We start from the raw sequence: 17,553 nt of genomic DNA, 5'->3' as shown, positions 1-17,553 counted from the left end.
GCCGAACATCGTGTAGCCTAGTTAATAGAAAGTAAACATTTTTAAAAGTAAACTTTTGCCTAAATCTAAGTAGCTACAAAGCGCGACGCGACGCAAAAATCTCGCGTCTCGTCTTGTAGCCTAGTGTAGATGTGATACTACTGTTTCTAAAAAGCTTCTAATAGGATTCCGGTGTAATCTCTTCGCATGGCGCAGATCAGCTTGTCAGTTCAGTTTGCTCGGTTACTGTTGTCACTGTTTTCAGTTTATTGAACGCTGATGTTGAGGCGGGGTTCATTGGTCATATATCTGTTCTTAAGGCGTGTTCTTTGTCCAAGCCTGGGCTGGAGTGTATAATAGTAACGCGCATATCAGGAAGCTGAACTTCGCCGCTTGAGCTGACAGGTTCCGGAGAGCGAGTGTTCAACTTATATTACGACAGATTTACACTTTCAAGTCAGGAAAATGGCAGAAGAGAATGGAAAACCAGAATTTGATCAACCTAAGGTTAGTAGTGTTGTTGTTGTTCTTCTTCTTAACAGGGATACATTAAGGTCGAATGCTTTTTTAATAAACTGATATTACAGTATACTCAGTCAGCACATATTAAATTACATGATTAATGTAGATATACAGGCTGAAGACCTAAAAGCCATCTTAATTCTGATGCTTAATAAGGAGGAAGAGACTTAGTGTTAAAAGCATTTTCAGTGTAAAAAATAGAAGAAACACAAACATTATAATATAGCTGAAATATAAAAAGACATAATTTTTAAGATAAAGACATTTTGTAACTGATGCATCAGTATTCTGACAGTGATTCAAATGGTACATGTACAACCCAAATTCCGGAAAAGTTGGGACGTTTTTTAAATTTTAATAAAATGAAAACTAAAGGATTTTCAAATCACATGAGCCAATATTTTATTCACAATAGAACATAGATAACATAGCAAATGTTTAAACTGAGAAATTTTACACTTTTATCCACTTAATTAGCTCATTTAAAATTTAATGCCTGCTACAGGTCTCAAAAAAGTTGGCACGGGGGCAACAAATGGCTAAAAAAGCAAGCAGTTTTGAAAAGATTCAGCTGGGAGAACATCTAGTGATTAATTAAGTTAATTGATATCAGGTCTGTAACATGATTAGCTATAAAAGCTTTGTCTTAGAGAAGCAGAGTCTCTCAGAAGTAAAGATGGGCAGAAGCTCTCCAATCTGTGAAAGACTGTGTAAAAAAATTGTGGAAAACTTTAAAACCAATGTTCCTCAACGTCAAATTGCAAAGGCTTTGCAAATCTCATCATCTACAGTGCATAACATCATCAAAAGATTCAGAGAAACTGGAGAAATCTCTGTGCGTAAGGGACAAGACCGGAGACCTTCATTGGATGCCCGTGGTCTTCGGGCTCTCAGACGACACTGCATCACTCATCGCCATGATTGTGTCAATGACATTACTAAATGGGCCCAGGAATACTTTCAGAAACCACTGTCGGTAAACACAATCCGCCGTGCCATCAGCAGATGCCAACTAAAGCTCTATCATGCAAAAAAGAAGCCATATGTGAACATGGTCCAGAAGCGCCGTCGTGTCCTGTGGGCCAAGGCTCATTTAAAATGGACTATTTCAAAGTGGAATAGTGTTTTATGGTCAGAAGAGTCCAAATTTGACATTCTTGTTGGAAATCACGGACGCCGTGTCCTCCGGGCTAAAGAGGAGGGAGACCTTCCAGCATGTTATCAGCATTCAGTTCAAAAGCCAGCATCTCTGATGGTATGGGGGTGCATAAGTGCATACGGTATGGGCAGCTTGCATGTTTTGGAAGGCTCTGTGAATGCTGAAAGGTATATAAAGGTTTTAGAGCAACATATGCTTCCCTCCAAACAACGTCTATTTCAGGGAAGGCCTTGTTTATTTCAGCAGGACAATGCAAAACCACATACTGCAGCTATAACAACAGCATGGCTTCGTCGTAGAAGAGTCCGGGTGCTAACCTGGCCTGCCTGCAGTCCAGATCTTTCACCTATAGAGAACATTTGGCGCATCATTAAACGAAAAATACGTCAAAGACGACCACGAACTCTTCAGCAGCTGGAAATCTATATAAGGCAAGAATGGGACCAAATTCCAACAGCAAAACTCCAGCAACTCATAGCCTCAATGCCCAGACGTCTTCAAACTGTTTTGAAAAGAAAAGGAGATGCTACACCATGGTAAACATGCCCCGTCCCAACTATTTTGAGACCTGTAGCAGAAATCAAAATTGAAATGAGCTCATTTTGTGCATAAAATTGTAAACTTTCTCAGTTTAAACATTTGCTATGTTATCTATGTTCTATTGTGAATAAAATATTGGCTCATGTGATTTGAAAGTCTTTTAGTTTTCATTTTATTAAAATTTAAAAAACGTCCCAACTTTTCCGGAATTCGGGTTGTATGTTGATTTGTGTTACTTGTTAACTTATGGCACATAATGCGCTGACCCCATACAGTGATGAAGGAGAGAACACTCCAGGATAATATTAATACTTCTTGGACTTGCAGGGAGATACAGGGCATTGTATCTGCCCTTTGGAGTTATTGTACTGACTCAGCGAGCAGAAGTCAGCCAGAAGAACTGATACCAGAAAAATGATTGATAAGCAAATAATTTGTGGAAGTGTCTATAACCAATATAAGAGACGACACTGTCTCTCCTGTACTCCTCTTGTTTTACACTGACCATGTGCAGGTGGAGGACTGACACCAGCATCACTGAAAGTAGCATTCAGCTTATTCTTACTTATGCAATACCCTTCTCAAAGTTTCTTTCAGAATTTAATAATAATTACGGTGTGAATCTACACCATTGTTAGCAGCAGCATAGTGTGAGAGTGCATCATTCTCTTTGGGTTCCTCATTGTAAACACACATTCAAAAGGCCTTACTCTGCTGTTTAATTTGTGTTTAAGAAGGCAAATTAGTGGTGTATTTGTAATAGACCTAATAAAGAGCTACAATCATTGTAGGCAGTAAACAATTTACCATTCCTTGACTAAATCACACCCTTCATAAAATTTGCTATATCAGAAATTCAATAGATTAGGTGATACTTAACAGGCAGTAACTTCCATATTTTATCAGCTGCCCAGGACTTTGTTTCACATCTCACGATAACATGATATTCACAGTGAAACAATACAGAAAGGTCACATATCTTGTTGTTTGATCGCCGAATGACAATCCATTAAAACCAGTTTTTTAGGATACACCTTTAGTTGTAATGCTAGTAAAAACAATGGATCACATTCAAAACACAAAACACACCTTAACAGCAAGGCAGTATTTTCATAACAAACTTTATAGCTTTTTTGATTCCATAATGTAAGCAGTTGCAATCAATTCAACACAATATTTAATTGACATTTATATTCAACCGCATTACCCAATGACATTAATATTAAACCAACTACAGTAGTTGTTCGTAATGCACATACTGTATGAACCTATTCAGGTATGAAGAGGATGGCAGCATAGGCTAGTACAGACAAGACAGTTTGCCACTTGATATATATATGCGCACAATGACATGCATGATGGCAGGAAAAACAACGGTGGTAGAGCATGTGAACATATTCATCATAATATTGTACATACACAATGCTTTTGCAGAATACATGGATACTTTTCAGAACTTTATATTCAGGGAGTTGTTTAATTTAGTAATTAAATAGACTGCAAGAAGACCCATGCAGAGAGTGCCTGAGGACAGTAGTGTCGTTGGGCCTCATGCTCTGTTAACCTGATCCGAGTAACTGAGCTAAAGACCAATGAATTGAAAGCACTAGAGGTGACATCATCTTTGTTTACTTCTGCCAAAGACAGTGTCTTGCCACTTGAAAATGGATTAAATTCTTCATTAATGTTGACATAAAATAGTTTACAAGCATTAGATATGTTTGTTTTAAACGTTACTAGACCCCAAAGCATTACTTTAGTCTTTTAATGAGATGAGAGAGTGCTTCACATTTGGTTTTACTGCAGAAGAATGTAAAGAATAGTTTTATTTGTCCTGTATAAATTCCGGTTTGCTTTGAGTGCTTTGTGATTATGTAGATTTACCAGGCGCCTCAAGTAAAGCCTTTACAAAGCATGCACATTTCCGTCATTGAACTGTGCTGAAGGGACTGATATAATTTGATATAAAAGACCGCTTGCACACCACATTTTCCACTGGGGGTGGGGGAAGGGACTCTGCAGTGTCCTTTCTTGTGTCTGGCTCGTCCCTGGCGATCACACTGCATAATCAGTGTTGACTTCTTTCAGTATCTGGTTTCTATCTTACTCATGAGGGTCAGTTCTGTTTGAAAGTGTCTTTATCTTCTGTGTTAACTGTATGTGAGCGCTGAGAGGAAATACGATCTACTGAACAGACATTAACTTAGGTTTTATCAAAGATGTGGTACAGCTGTTAGCACACGTGCACAATGATCCTGTAACGCCTTTTTTCTCCTAAGAATTTCCTGTGAACTCACCAAAATTGGTCTCTGGTTACACACAAAAAAATCTAATCTCATGAAATAGCATTGTAATTAGTATACTACTGTAATACAATGCCTTGAATTCTTTATGGTTTATGTCTGTGTTTTGACTTGTTATTGAAAGAGAGTATTCACAACATGAGAAAATTGAAAATATTTCGCTTTTTGCCATCATATTTTTATCAACAGTATTTTAATTGAAAGCATATTAAGCTATTGCCAATGTGTGCATTTTTGTCTCCATTATAGTTGATGAAGCACTCTTCGGTTAACAAACATTTTCAGCAAGATTGAAGTGAAGAGCTAATGATGATGACATAGTTTTCATATTTGTATGCTCACACTTTGTTATCTTGTTATGTTATTGTATCGTGGAAACAAGTCATTTTAGCATTTATAATTTTGTAAAGTCAATGGGCTTTTTAAATAGATTTTTGGTTTGGTTAAGTTTATTGATTCATACAAACTCAATATAATTTCACATTTTATTCTACAAATTAAACTACATCAGCGAAACCTACTTGTGATTTTTTTTTAAACATTTTACTTGTCTTGAAAAATGCAATTCCTTACAAGTGGCTAAATAGAACTAATAAGGTTGATGGAGACATTAAATATCTTCACGCCAAACAAGAAATCTTATCTATTCACTAGTACACAGAGTTTATAATCATGCTCTTGCTATCTATTCTAAGTCAAAGTTTCATGTCAGAAATATGCATGGGCAAAAAAAGAAGTTCATATAAACAAACCAAAATGAATCACAACTTTGTCACCATATAAAGGCAATAAAATACTTATGAATCAGATAAGTTGGCAGCCTTTCTGTGCATTCTTTATTTGTAGAAGAGTAAATTACTGACGGTGGTATGATGGCGAGCAAATGTACAACTCTTGTACCCGAATAATACAATGTGGAAAAGAAGGCACAAGCCAAATTCTTTTGTCACTGATTAAACATACTATTAGAGCAGTTGACGCCACATGGAGGGTTTTTAGATTCTCCAACAGATAAGGTTTCTCTTTGTGGTTTGTCTCTGTCCTCCTTGCTGTTTGTTTCACAGCTGCTGGTGAAGTTGGGTCACAGTTTAATCTGGTCATATGTCTGGACATCTCTCAGTACATCTCAGTAGACTGGGGCCATTAAATTCACTTCTCTCACAGCCCTCCCTGGCATTCCTAGCCTGTCCACTGAACTTGTTTCACCCAGTCGTGCATTCTGCATTCTAGATTTGCTCCACAAGGAGCATTTACATGGGAAGGAGACTCTATCTGAATACAACAGGCTGAAAGCTAAGCTCAGAGTTTTGATGGATGTGGTTCTGCTCTGTGCCATCAACAAGTATCTCTTTCAGCATTTGTCACGTGGCTCAATGGTGTGCAAATGTGTGCCTTGACATACAGATGTACTTTATTGCTGCTCTTTTATCTTTGCAGATTGAGCTACACGTGCATCTTGATGGTGCTATTCGAATAAAGACCATTATAGAAGTAGCAAAGTAAGTGACATTCCAGTTACATACCGTGAGAAATATATACTTTCTATATTTTCTGTGGAAAAGATTATTATTTTAATAATTATTTATATACTTAGTAATTATTTATATTAACATTTATAATATTGAGTAAAGTTATTGTTTGTATTATTAATTTTATTTTTATTGCACTTGTGTGGTATATTTCAATCGTTCTGAGGCCAAAGGAACTATCCAAAATCTCGATTTTTTTCTCAAAAGTCAATTTTAAAACCTAAGCTCATCTTCACCGCAGCTCTAAAATCAAATATAATATACCGTAGCTATTATAAATGATATCACTATAACTACTTAAAATGATTTTATAGATTTATACAATGATTTATTTTTTTTATCTTGATAGCCAATGCTCAATAATAATGTTGTGATCTGCTTTAGGCTGTTTTTGTCTGAGAATTTAATATTTTGAAATGCTTAGGCTATTCCAAGTTATCAAATAAGCATCAAATATTTTTTTTAGATAATAAATCAACAGCACCATATGTTCTTAGGTAAATAGATAAGATCTAATTCTTGACAAATCTGTCATCTTTCCATTATAACTTTCAAAGCTCAAACCACTGACCACTGGGTTTAACTGTGTCTCAGGCGGCGGGGAATCACTCTGTCTGCAAGCAGCGAGGATGAAATGAGAGACAAGTGCATAATGCATGGGCCGGGCACACTCACAGAATTCCTTGGCAAATTCGATCACTACATGCATGCCATTGCGTAAGTAGTTGTGCTGAGAAAAGATCTGCTGGCTCTAAATAAATTGTGTTGCTGATTTGCTTGAAGATTGCATTGAAGCCTTGTCATTGAAACTGCATGAAGAAAACAAAATATGTTTTTATAAAATTATTACAATTTTCCATGAAGATTTTACACCAACAACAGTTACATTTTAGTTTCTCAGGACTATTCTCCCCTCACAGACAAAAAAGGCTTCTGAACAGCAAAGAAGTTGTGCACGATCATCACAAAGCTGCTGATTTTCAGATTGAGGTGGTTTTGCAACACAGTCATGAGGCTGTCTGCAACTATTTTACTTTTTGGCGAGCTGTTGGCTAACTTGTACAGTCTTATTTTTACCTTTTCATACAATCTGCCATTGACCATTAAGTTCATGTGTGGACCCTCATGTGTATTGTTTTTCTAAAAATCATATGTTTTTGTACAAATGATATGGTATGAATTTATACTAAGTTGTCACCTCCTAACACTTACTTTTTTCCAGGAGAGGAGTTTTAAAAGTTACACTACACCCTAAAAAAAGTTACAAAAGTTGTAAATGGAACAGTACCCTTTCAAATATTTCATACTAAAATGTACCATTTAGCTACTAATACGTACAGTTTTGGAAATAATATGTACCTTTAAGGTGCTATTATGCACCTCTTAGGGTTAAAAAAGATACTAAGTTTACCTTTTGAAAGATACTGCCCAGTGACAGCTTTTTTTAACGGTTATAAACTTTTTCTGAAAGTTTATGATTTCAAAGTATATTAACCCCTTAAGATCTGGGGAAATTTGATTCCTCATGAATCAAATGATTCAAGGCCACCACATGAAAGTAAATAATGAATTCCCTTAATGTTAATTCAATTATTGACACAAATCTGAAGCATTGCTCAAGTGGTTAATAATTAGATAGCCTCACTATATCGCTAGTGGTGGATACACCGTCAAAGGCATGGCAGCCTTGCTGATGTCCTGCATCAGACATCTTTACATGCAGCTCATGTCACACTTTCACTACGTGTCGCTATAGTAACGGACATATAAACCTCAACAGAGGCTTTTCTTTTGCCTTGCAATTAGTCCTCTAAACAAGAGTCAGAGAATGTGGCAGTTTCTGCATGTTCTGCATGTCCACGAACATGAGAGGTAGATGCTTTGACATGTAGACATGAAAAGCAGTGCAGCCGGTAGTTTTGTGGGCCGGCAGCTGACATGCTTCATTGAAAATGAACCTCTAGTCCTCGGAGGCTTTAAAATGGCCTTGTTTACAGCATGCGCCTCCCCCAAAACAACATGGGAACTCGCTGGGTGTTTTTGGCACCCACTGGGCTCATTATTGTCCAGTGCTGTAGACAGGCTCAATGCATGTCATGTGGTATAACCTGAAAACATGCTTTGTTGCTGCAATCAAATAGCCTTTTTATTTAGCACTCTCAAGTATAATGTGATTCAGAGATTGAATAAAAAAAAATACAATAAGTGTTCAAGTGAGCTGTTTAAAATAAGTATCATAAGTGTAACTGAGTTGTAAAAATGATTATGGCCATCGGTATCTTGCTCCAGTTGTGGGCGTTCTTGGAACAAGCGTATACTTATGCAATAAAGATGGATTTTATGAGTGTGTTAGTGAAAGTAACATCTAGTTCATTCAGTTAATTCAATCATTCACATAAGAAATCTCTGAATATGCTCTATCTATAAATGAAGACGTCATAAATGCTATAATTTTTTGACATTATAAAACAACTGTAGCATTTATACTTCAGATGAAGTTGTAATTTGAGATTTGGGCCGCTGTGTGTGTGTGTGTGTGTACACACACACATATATATATATATATATGTATGTATGTATGTATGTGTAAAAACATACATAAAAGCACTTCTGTTTGCAGATTTGTATTCCTACATAACACATTAAAATACTATTTTCTAATTAATAACACATGAGTAAATTACTTTCTTTTTTTAGGAATAGAAATGCTTTAATGTAATTTGTTTTTACACACACACACACACACACACACACACACACACACACACATGATAGCCTCATTACATTTATTCATTTAGAATAATTTATTTTTTAAAAAGCAACTTATAAGTGACAAAATTCTAAGGCAGCGATTCAGATGAAGCAACAACATGAGAAGCGTTGCAATACAACATTTCTCAGAAAATTACAAGCTACAATATATATATAAAGCCATGGTCAAAAGTTTTGGCAGTGACATAAATTTTGTGTTTTGCAAAGTTTGCAGCTTAAGCCGTTGTGGTGTTCATTCACATCATTTCTGGATTATTGTGTAGAGTAATCAGATGCAATTGCTTAAAACTTCATTGGCCAATAAATTAACTTTTCTTGTGAAAGTGTGAATGATGACTAGTCAGGTAATTTAGACTCTGTAGAAGAAACAGAATCTGTAAATTAGATGCATGCAGGTCTTAAAGGGACAGTACGCTACATGCTGTCTACTGTAATTTAAAGGGATAGTTTACCCTAAAATTTAATTTCTCTCATTGTTTATTCACTCACATGTTGACCCAAACCTGTATTAACTTATTTTTTGTGCTGAACACAAAAGAAGATATTTGAAGAATCTGGTCCACACTGACTTTGATAGCAGGGGAAAAAATACTATGGAAGTCACTGTGCACCAGCAACTGTCTGGTTTTCCACTTTCTTCAAAATAGCGTTTACATTTAGCAGAAGAAGGAAACTCATTCAGCTTTAAAACAACTTTTGAGTGAGTACACGAAGATATGAAAAATAAAACACTAATCTATTAAAAATTTTGGCTGAATTATTCTTTTATTGTTAATAAAACACCAAACACAGAAAAGAAAAATCACTCAATATGCTTGACTGAAAACTTTAATACAGTTGCTTTAATAGGAATCATTGTATATAGTGTTTTATTTTTATATTTGTTCATTCAGTTTTTTGAATGCTCATACTAAAAACACCAATTGTAACTGAAAATAAAACAGTTTATTTTATTTGTATATTATGTGTATAATATATATCTTTGTTCTCATTTTTGAATAACAGATAAAATAATGACATTTTTATCTTCACCAACTGTGGCCTAAATATCCATCATACTTCTTCATATTTTGTTACCTGGAAAGGCTTTGTCTTTATAATAGGGAAGTTTGGCTGTATTACTCAAACAGCTTGCAAAATAGAAAAACCAACATGACAAAGATTCGTGATAAAATCATGACAAAAAAAGTGACATTTTTGCAATCCACCCAATGTTCCCTATAAACTGCACGCAGCCGCGCAGAAAAAAATAATGTGCCACGCACGCAAATAATTGAGTTGGGAAAGCCATTTGCGAAAGCGAATTAGTTGCAATGCTCGGGTAAACCGCTATAGAGTTGATAACCAGTGAATGCGGTTTACAGGTTTTATAGAAAGAGAATGATGTGTGCGGTAGTACATTATTGCAATTTCTAATATTGGTTTCCTATTTTAATATACTTTAAAATATAATTTATTCCTGTGAAGCAAAGCTGAATTTTCAACATCATTACTCCAGTCTTCAGTGTCATAAAATTGTATTAGATGTTTTTTTTTTAAAGAAAAAATTACTGACCACAAACTTTTGAATAGTAGTGCATATTGTAACACAAAATGTATATTTTAACTTTTTAGTTATCAAATAATCATGAAAAAATATCACAGGTCCCAAAAAATATAGCAGAACAGCAGAAATAGCAGAACAGTCTCCAGCACTGATAATAAATCAGCATATTAGAATGATTTCTGAAGATCATGTGACACTGAAGACTGGAGAAATGATGATAAAAATTCAGCTTTGCTTCACAGGAATAAATTATATTTTAAAGTATATTAAAATAGAAAACTTTTATTTTAAATTGCAATAATATTTCAAAATATTATTTTGTGAAATAATATTCATTATTTTTATCAAATAGATACAGCCTTTATAAGCATAAGAAACTGCTTTAATAAACATTATTGATCCCAAACTTTTCAATGGCAGTGCATTATACTGAAATAAAAAAATAAATAGAAAGCTCTCAGGTAACCTAAAATGTCCATCATTTAGTCAAAGGTCAAATTAAATACAAATAGCATATTAAAGTTACACATTTAATACAAATAGCACATTAAAGCTGAAAGTTGTACTGGTCTGGTACAGTATGAAGAATGTTTTTGCTCAGGTGGCCGAAATGTCTGCTCTATAGAAAAAAGTTTTGCTTAGCAAGAAAAATTTAGGGAAAGTTAGAGGGAACATTGCGCCCATCCCTGGCCAAGGGTGAACAAACCCATACAATCTACAAATATTGAAGCAGCAAACTTTGCAAAACACAAAATCTTGTGTTGCTGCCAAAACTTTGGCCATGACTGTACTATATACAGTATATATATATATATATATATATATATATATATATATATATATATATATACACACACACACACACACGTTTCTTGAAGGTAGCGAGGGACGATGACTCTGTAGGTCTTGAAGCTAGCGAGGGGCTGGGGTTGTCATGGTATCTTATCGGTTTCATTTTCCTCCTTTTCATTTTCATTCTTATCTACTTATTTGTATTTTTTGTATTTTTATATTCTTTTATTATGTGTTTTATGTTCTGTCGCTGTCATTCTGTTGTACTGCGGAGCTTCTGTCACGAAAACAAATTCCTCGTATGTGTAAACATACCTGGCAATAAAGCTCATTCTGATTCTGATTCTGATTCTGATTCTGATCTGCAGAGGGGACAGAGAGGCCATCAAGAGAATAGCTTATGAGTTTGTAGAGACAAAGGCCAAAGAAGGAGTGATCTATGTTGAAGCCAGATACAGCCCTCATCTGCTGGCCAACAAGGGAGTGGATCCTCTACCTTGGAACCAAAAACCGTATGTGTACCATATTTGCTCTAATCAAAAGCTGTTTAATGCCATGTATTGTTTATTGTTCTTATATGTTACATCATGCTGGTCTACATTTTCTCTTGCACAATAATCCTGTTCCTGTTTTTGTTCTTGCCTGTCCTCCCCTCTTCCTCCCAGAGGAGACATCACTCCTGATGATGTGGTGGACCTGGTAAACAAGGGGTTCAGAGAGGGAGAGAAGGCCTTCAAAATCAAAGTCAGGTCCATTCTGTGCTGCATGCGTCACATGCCAAGTAATGCACTCTCACCTCTTCCCCACCCAGCGTTCTGTGTGTTTGAGAGACGCTATCACACTGTCATCCTTCATTAATCACAGTGCTGCCCGAACCGCCTGCAGATTGGCTCAGATTTTTTCCCCCTCTTAAATTCAGTCAAGATGGACTGTTTCGAAATGCTGTAGTGAATTTGAAAGCCTTGGTGATTCATGTGCACTGTGTTTTGTAAATAGATACACGATTCATGTAACACTTGAAACTGAAAAGGTTGGTCTTCTACACTGCTGTTTAAAAATTTGGGGTTGTAAGATTTGTTGTTTTTGAAAGAAGTAGCTTTTTTACATTAAGGATGCATTTATTTAATCAAAATATTAATATTTTAATATATTACAATTAAAAATAACCATTTTACATTTTGAATGAAAATTTATTTGTAATTTATTTCTATGACGGCTGAATTTTCAAGAAATGTCTCTCTCTCTCTCTATATATATATGCATTTATTAATAAATCCTTATTATTATGTGCACACTATAAATCTATAATATTCTAAATCATATTATGGAATTAATGCATCGTCCAAACCATGCAATTATCAGCTTATATATGCAGCACTTATGAGGAAATGATAACACACCCAAATCACTGACTGTTATAATCTAATGCTTATTGCTGCTGTAGATTGGTCTATGGACGTGGTCGAGCTGTGCAAGAAGTATGGTAAAGATGGAGTTGTGGCAATAGACCTAGCAGGAGATGAATCCATGAACTGTGAGGCATACCCAGGACACAGGAAAGCATTTGAGGTAAGAAACCACACATCCTCCATATGAGCTGCAAGAAACCTGATAAACGTCTCCAGCTGCATTTTACTCAGCAGATCATCTAGTGAGAGATTAAACTCATCTTTATTAGGTCTGTTACGAAACTGCCTGCACAGGATTCTCAGAATTTGACAGAACATAAATGATAACCATATGTCTTATCAACATACCATTTTGTCAAGGTCTTCTTTTTCCTTGAGTTCCCTTTCTAGCTAAAACGAATCACTTTGCTTCTTTGAAGTGCTTTATATGAACAAGTCTAACATCACAGTAAAACTATGATTAGTTGATGCATTTATACATTTTAAGAGATTTAATTGTATATTGTTGGCTTGTAAACTCTTATATAAGCCATCATTTAGATAACACAGACACAGAGACATCTGTTTAGACCATTCACTTGCTAAGAGCCACAGCTGAGATGTTCAGGAAACGAAACAAGTTCCCTATCATCCGTTGATCTAAACTTCAGCTTACAAACACTGTTTGACAGTTATACATTTTGTTTAATTAGGCAAGAATAACAAAGTGCATACTACAGATGCTGTGTTTGGATACTGCTTGATGCTTTTATCCCATCTGCAGACAAACGGTTATTGCTGGTATTGTTCTGTGAATTCACGGTTTTGTTTTTGACAGGAAGCTGTCAGAAGTGAGGTGCACAGAACAGTGCATGCAGGAGAAGTGGGCCCTGCCAGTGTGGTGAGGGAGGTACGAGTTTCCTCTTTTGCTCAGCATTTTTTATAATCTATTCAGCAAGAATGCAGTAACCACTCAAAATGTGCTTTTCACAAAAACAGAACGATTCGTCATCTGCTATCTGTTGTACAGACGGAAAACTGTGTAAACAGTGCTGAGGCTGTTCTTAACTATCAGCTTTACAGTTATTCTGTGAGGAACTTCTGTCTGAGAAGTAAATTTCCTTCCCAAGTACTAAATCAAAAAAGACAGATATTTCAGAAAACACCACTAGCGATCGGCTCCTTTTTCTAAATATCACTACACAAGAAAACACCTTCGGATCTGAAACTATGTGCCAACTCCTCCCATAATGTGTTTACACTTTGCAGGCTGTTGAAGTCCTGAAAGCAGAGCGCATTGGACATGGATACCACACGCTTAAAGACCAAGATCTGTATAAACAACTGCTCCAACAAAACATGCATTTTGAGGTAAGACTAGATGGCAGCTTCCTTACAGTTACAGAAATCACTTTGACATATACACCAACATACATTCACATCATTAGTCTGATAAAAATGCTGTTATTATGCATAAGTTTACAATGCATCATGTATATCTTCATGTTGCACCAGACTCACATACAGTAACAACCCAATATTAGGGCCAATAAAAAAGTGTGCATCTGCAAACAATGATAAAGCTTTTATCAGAACTAATTTCAGTTATCGGAGTCATTTTTAATGGATTTTAACCAACTTGGATTTTAACCAACCCAAGATGTTATTTAGTCAATGAATGAAGATTAAAAAATATTTAAAATGTTAATTAAAATACTGTGTTTATATATGTATATATATATATATATATATACACACACACACACACTTTTTTTTGTTTTTGTGAAAAGTGGGGACATCCCATAGGCGTAATGGTTTTTATGCTGTACAAACTGTATATTCTATCGCCCTTCACCAACCCTACACCTAAACCTAACCCTCACAGGAAACTTTGTGCATTTTTACTTTCTCAAAAAAACGAATTCTGTATGGTTTATAAGCGACATGGGTTATATCCTCATAAGTCACCCTCTCCTTGTAATACCTGTGTCATACCCATGTCATTATACAGAGTTGTGTCCTGATATGTCACAAAAACAAGAGCACACACACACACACACACACACACACATTCTTAAAAAAAAAGAATTCACTGATAACCAGGGCTTATTACATACATTATGAGTGGGAGGGGACCACTCGCACCTCATGTTTACGGCTTAATGTTCATAATTGATGGATGGACATCTATGTCCGGTTAAAAAATGTCAGCAATCCGCCGCAGAGAAAAGAAAACTATAGAAAGAAAGAAAAAAAAATAGGCATAAAGTTGGCTTGACATTGGACGATTTCTGAATGCTTGAGACTACAAAAATAAATTAGAGTCATAATGAAGTTATAGCCATAGGTAAATGTCGAGAGCTACAATTGTAATTTGTAAATAATGCAATTTATTCATTTATTTACTTTTTTATTTTATTAAAGTTCTATTTTCACCCCATAGTGAAAATAGAACCAATCGTGAAATAGAAATAGAAGCAATCCTGCTTATGACACCCATTTGGCCAGCAGTGGCCCTGTGTGTGTGTCAGAATGAGAATGAAAATTTGTTAAACCAGAAACGAGACTGAGAAACTGGGTTTTATAAAATGTAATATTACACTGCCCTCTAGGGGACATTATTTAAATATCTCTTTATAAATGGTGTCACCGGACACTCTCTGTGTAATAATATTTAGATTTTGTTACCATAATATTTCTGAGGTGTTTAAAGATGGTTATTAATCTACATTTGTCCCTATGATCCTGATGGTGTGTGTTTCTCTAGATTTGTCCTGTCTCTAGCAGATTGACAAGTGCCTGTGACCCAGACTTCACCAAACATCCTCTCATCACGTGAGAATTGGTTTATTTGCTCTAATGTTTACTTTTTTAATGCACGTTCCTGGTCCTATTGTGAACTATTTGATGGTACATGTTATCCCACTTTTCATTAACAATAGTTAGGCTATTAGATGTTAACAAATTACCAAATAGCTATTTTAGCACTGCTTTAGCAAACTCTCATTTTGACTCAATTTCTGTTGCATTTCACCACCTAATGCATTAGGTATGGTTTTGTACCTAGCATGTTTCACTCAGAAATATGGTACATTACAGAATTAAACTGGACGATTCACGCTGGGCTTTTCACACTGCATTTAATCCCGGGTTATCATTGGTCTAAACATCAGTTTTATCCCCTTAAGAAACGTTTCACATTTGTTCATTATGCACACGTGGTTATGAAACCCTACTGCAGAGCATGGTTAGTGCCTCTTTTGAGGTGCCAGACTTCGCATGCATCATATTTGTGTGCTTTGGACGGTCAACTAAACGCTATGGTAGTTTCAACGTTTGAGGGGAAAAAGTCAAATGTTGACAGAAAACATATGAATTAGAGTGAATTGGATTCTTACCTTGATAGTCTGAAAAGTCCATTCAGGAAAAAACAAAACACTATATATGAGGATGCGCAGTGCTAGAGGTCGCATGCAGCATTTGTCCAATCAGTGACACTGGCAAAACAATGCTAATATGTAAAAAGAACAGGATTTGGCAATGTACAGTTTGAAACGTAAGTTTATGTATACCCAGGATTAATGGTTAACTTTGGTAGCAGTGTTGTTTCTGGCCATTTTGCCAGTATAGAATCAATAAATCATGGGGAAAGTTAAAGAATATAACCTAGGATTCAGTTTACCCGGGGTTTAAAATGAGCCAGAGTTAACTAGTTCAAGTTTGAAATGTCTTGGTCTGTATTTCAGATTCAAGAAGGATAAAGCGAACTACTCCTTAAACACAGATGACCCCACCATCTTTGACTCCACCTTGAACTCGGACTATCAGGTGGTGCAGCAATATATGGACTTCACTGAAGAGGAATTCAAGAGGCTGGTAAGACACAATTTGCCAAAACAGGCTCTCGAATGGACAAATGGCAAAAAAGTGACTTGTATTTTCCTGTCCGCTTCTGTTTTTGCAGAATATAAATGCAGCTAAGTCCTGCTTTCTTCCCGCAAAGGAGAAAGATGAGCTTCTTGAACAACTCTATAAGGCTTATGGCATGCAGGAAAGCACAGGCTTTTGAGGCCAGCACAACAAGAGTGCAGCGGGCACAGCCTTTCAGGACATTTGCCTTTCCATTGTGGATCCTGATTCCTTGAAGCCGGAGAACTCGTAAACACGTTCCTCAGCAAAATATTTACACAAAAATAATAAAGATCATACGTCAATCTCTTCAACAAAGATTCAGCTTTAGAAGTTAACATGCCATTTATGTTACAAATGTAATTTATTGTCATTTCATTAACCGCCATTACAGCATACTGGTTTTGACCAAACGATGTTGCCTTTCATCTACATCATTTTTATTACAAGTATCATGTAACATTAAATATTGGTCTTATTTCATATTTACTCAAGTCACTATACATTATGCTCTTCTCAGTATACGCACAGAATATGACCTTAATGTCAAGTCTTCATATGAAGGATGTTAAGTAGTTTAACGTGAATGGTGCTATGAGAATGAAATTAAATAGTACCTCAGCTGTATTCTACAATTTTACAATGGCAATAATGTATAAATCCAAAACATTAAACCAGAATATGATCTTATGTATGGTGTTCATCTAATGTATATTTTATATGCAATATACAAACCTTTAGGTAACAGTTGTCTATTGATATTAAAGTTATTAGATGTTTTATGATGAAATGTTGTGCAAAACCCCTTTTAATTTTCTTTCCTTTGTTCTAACACCAGAGGGCACCAAAAGACTATTCAAGTAACTCAGGTATGGAGTTAATCAGCCTAGTGAAAAATAATTGTCAGATTTTACGTTTTGTGTATAATGTGAACTGCATAGGAAAACATACGGACTATAAATGTGGGAAGGAAAGGTCTGAGAGCTTTGTCACTGTATAAACTATCAATACAAATAAATTTGCATCTGAATAGTTGTGTGGTTCCTTATGGTTGGCTATTTATTTGGTAAGTACAATGATGTAATGATTGTACATTATCCCCTACTTGTATCAT

General features: G+C 35.6%; 1 protein-coding gene and 1 long non-coding RNA gene across 2 annotated transcripts; one reads left to right on the top strand and one right to left on the bottom strand.

The window, feature by feature from the left end:
• The first annotated feature begins 311 nt into the window (after window positions 1–311).
• LOC132129326 (adenosine deaminase-like) lies at window positions 312–17,469 on the top strand. The gene is made up of 11 exons (XM_059540874.1): window positions 312–486; window positions 5,941–6,002; window positions 6,627–6,749; window positions 11,511–11,654; window positions 11,808–11,923; window positions 12,587–12,711; window positions 13,369–13,440; window positions 13,800–13,901; window positions 15,298–15,365; window positions 16,277–16,406; window positions 16,495–17,469. The coding sequence occupies exons 1-11, from the start codon at window positions 445–447 to the stop codon at window positions 16,597–16,599; spliced, it is 1,089 nt and encodes a 362-aa protein (XP_059396857.1). The 5' UTR covers window positions 312–444; the 3' UTR covers window positions 16,600–17,469.
• On the bottom strand, window positions 6,876–7,451 carry LOC132129337 (uncharacterized). Its single transcript, XR_009428489.1, has 2 exons — window positions 7,090–7,451; window positions 6,876–7,047 (listed from the first exon to the last, which is right to left on the bottom strand). It is a non-coding gene; the product is annotated as an uncharacterized LOC132129337 (long non-coding RNA).
• Window positions 17,470–17,553: the final 84 nt, after the last annotated feature.

Source organism: Carassius carassius, chromosome 46 (assembly GCF_963082965.1).
Source record: "Carassius carassius chromosome 46, fCarCar2.1, whole genome shotgun sequence".
Lineage (NCBI taxonomy): Eukaryota > Metazoa > Chordata > Actinopteri > Cypriniformes > Cyprinidae > Carassius > Carassius carassius.
This window is presented reverse-complemented; position numbering and strand designations above follow the sequence as displayed.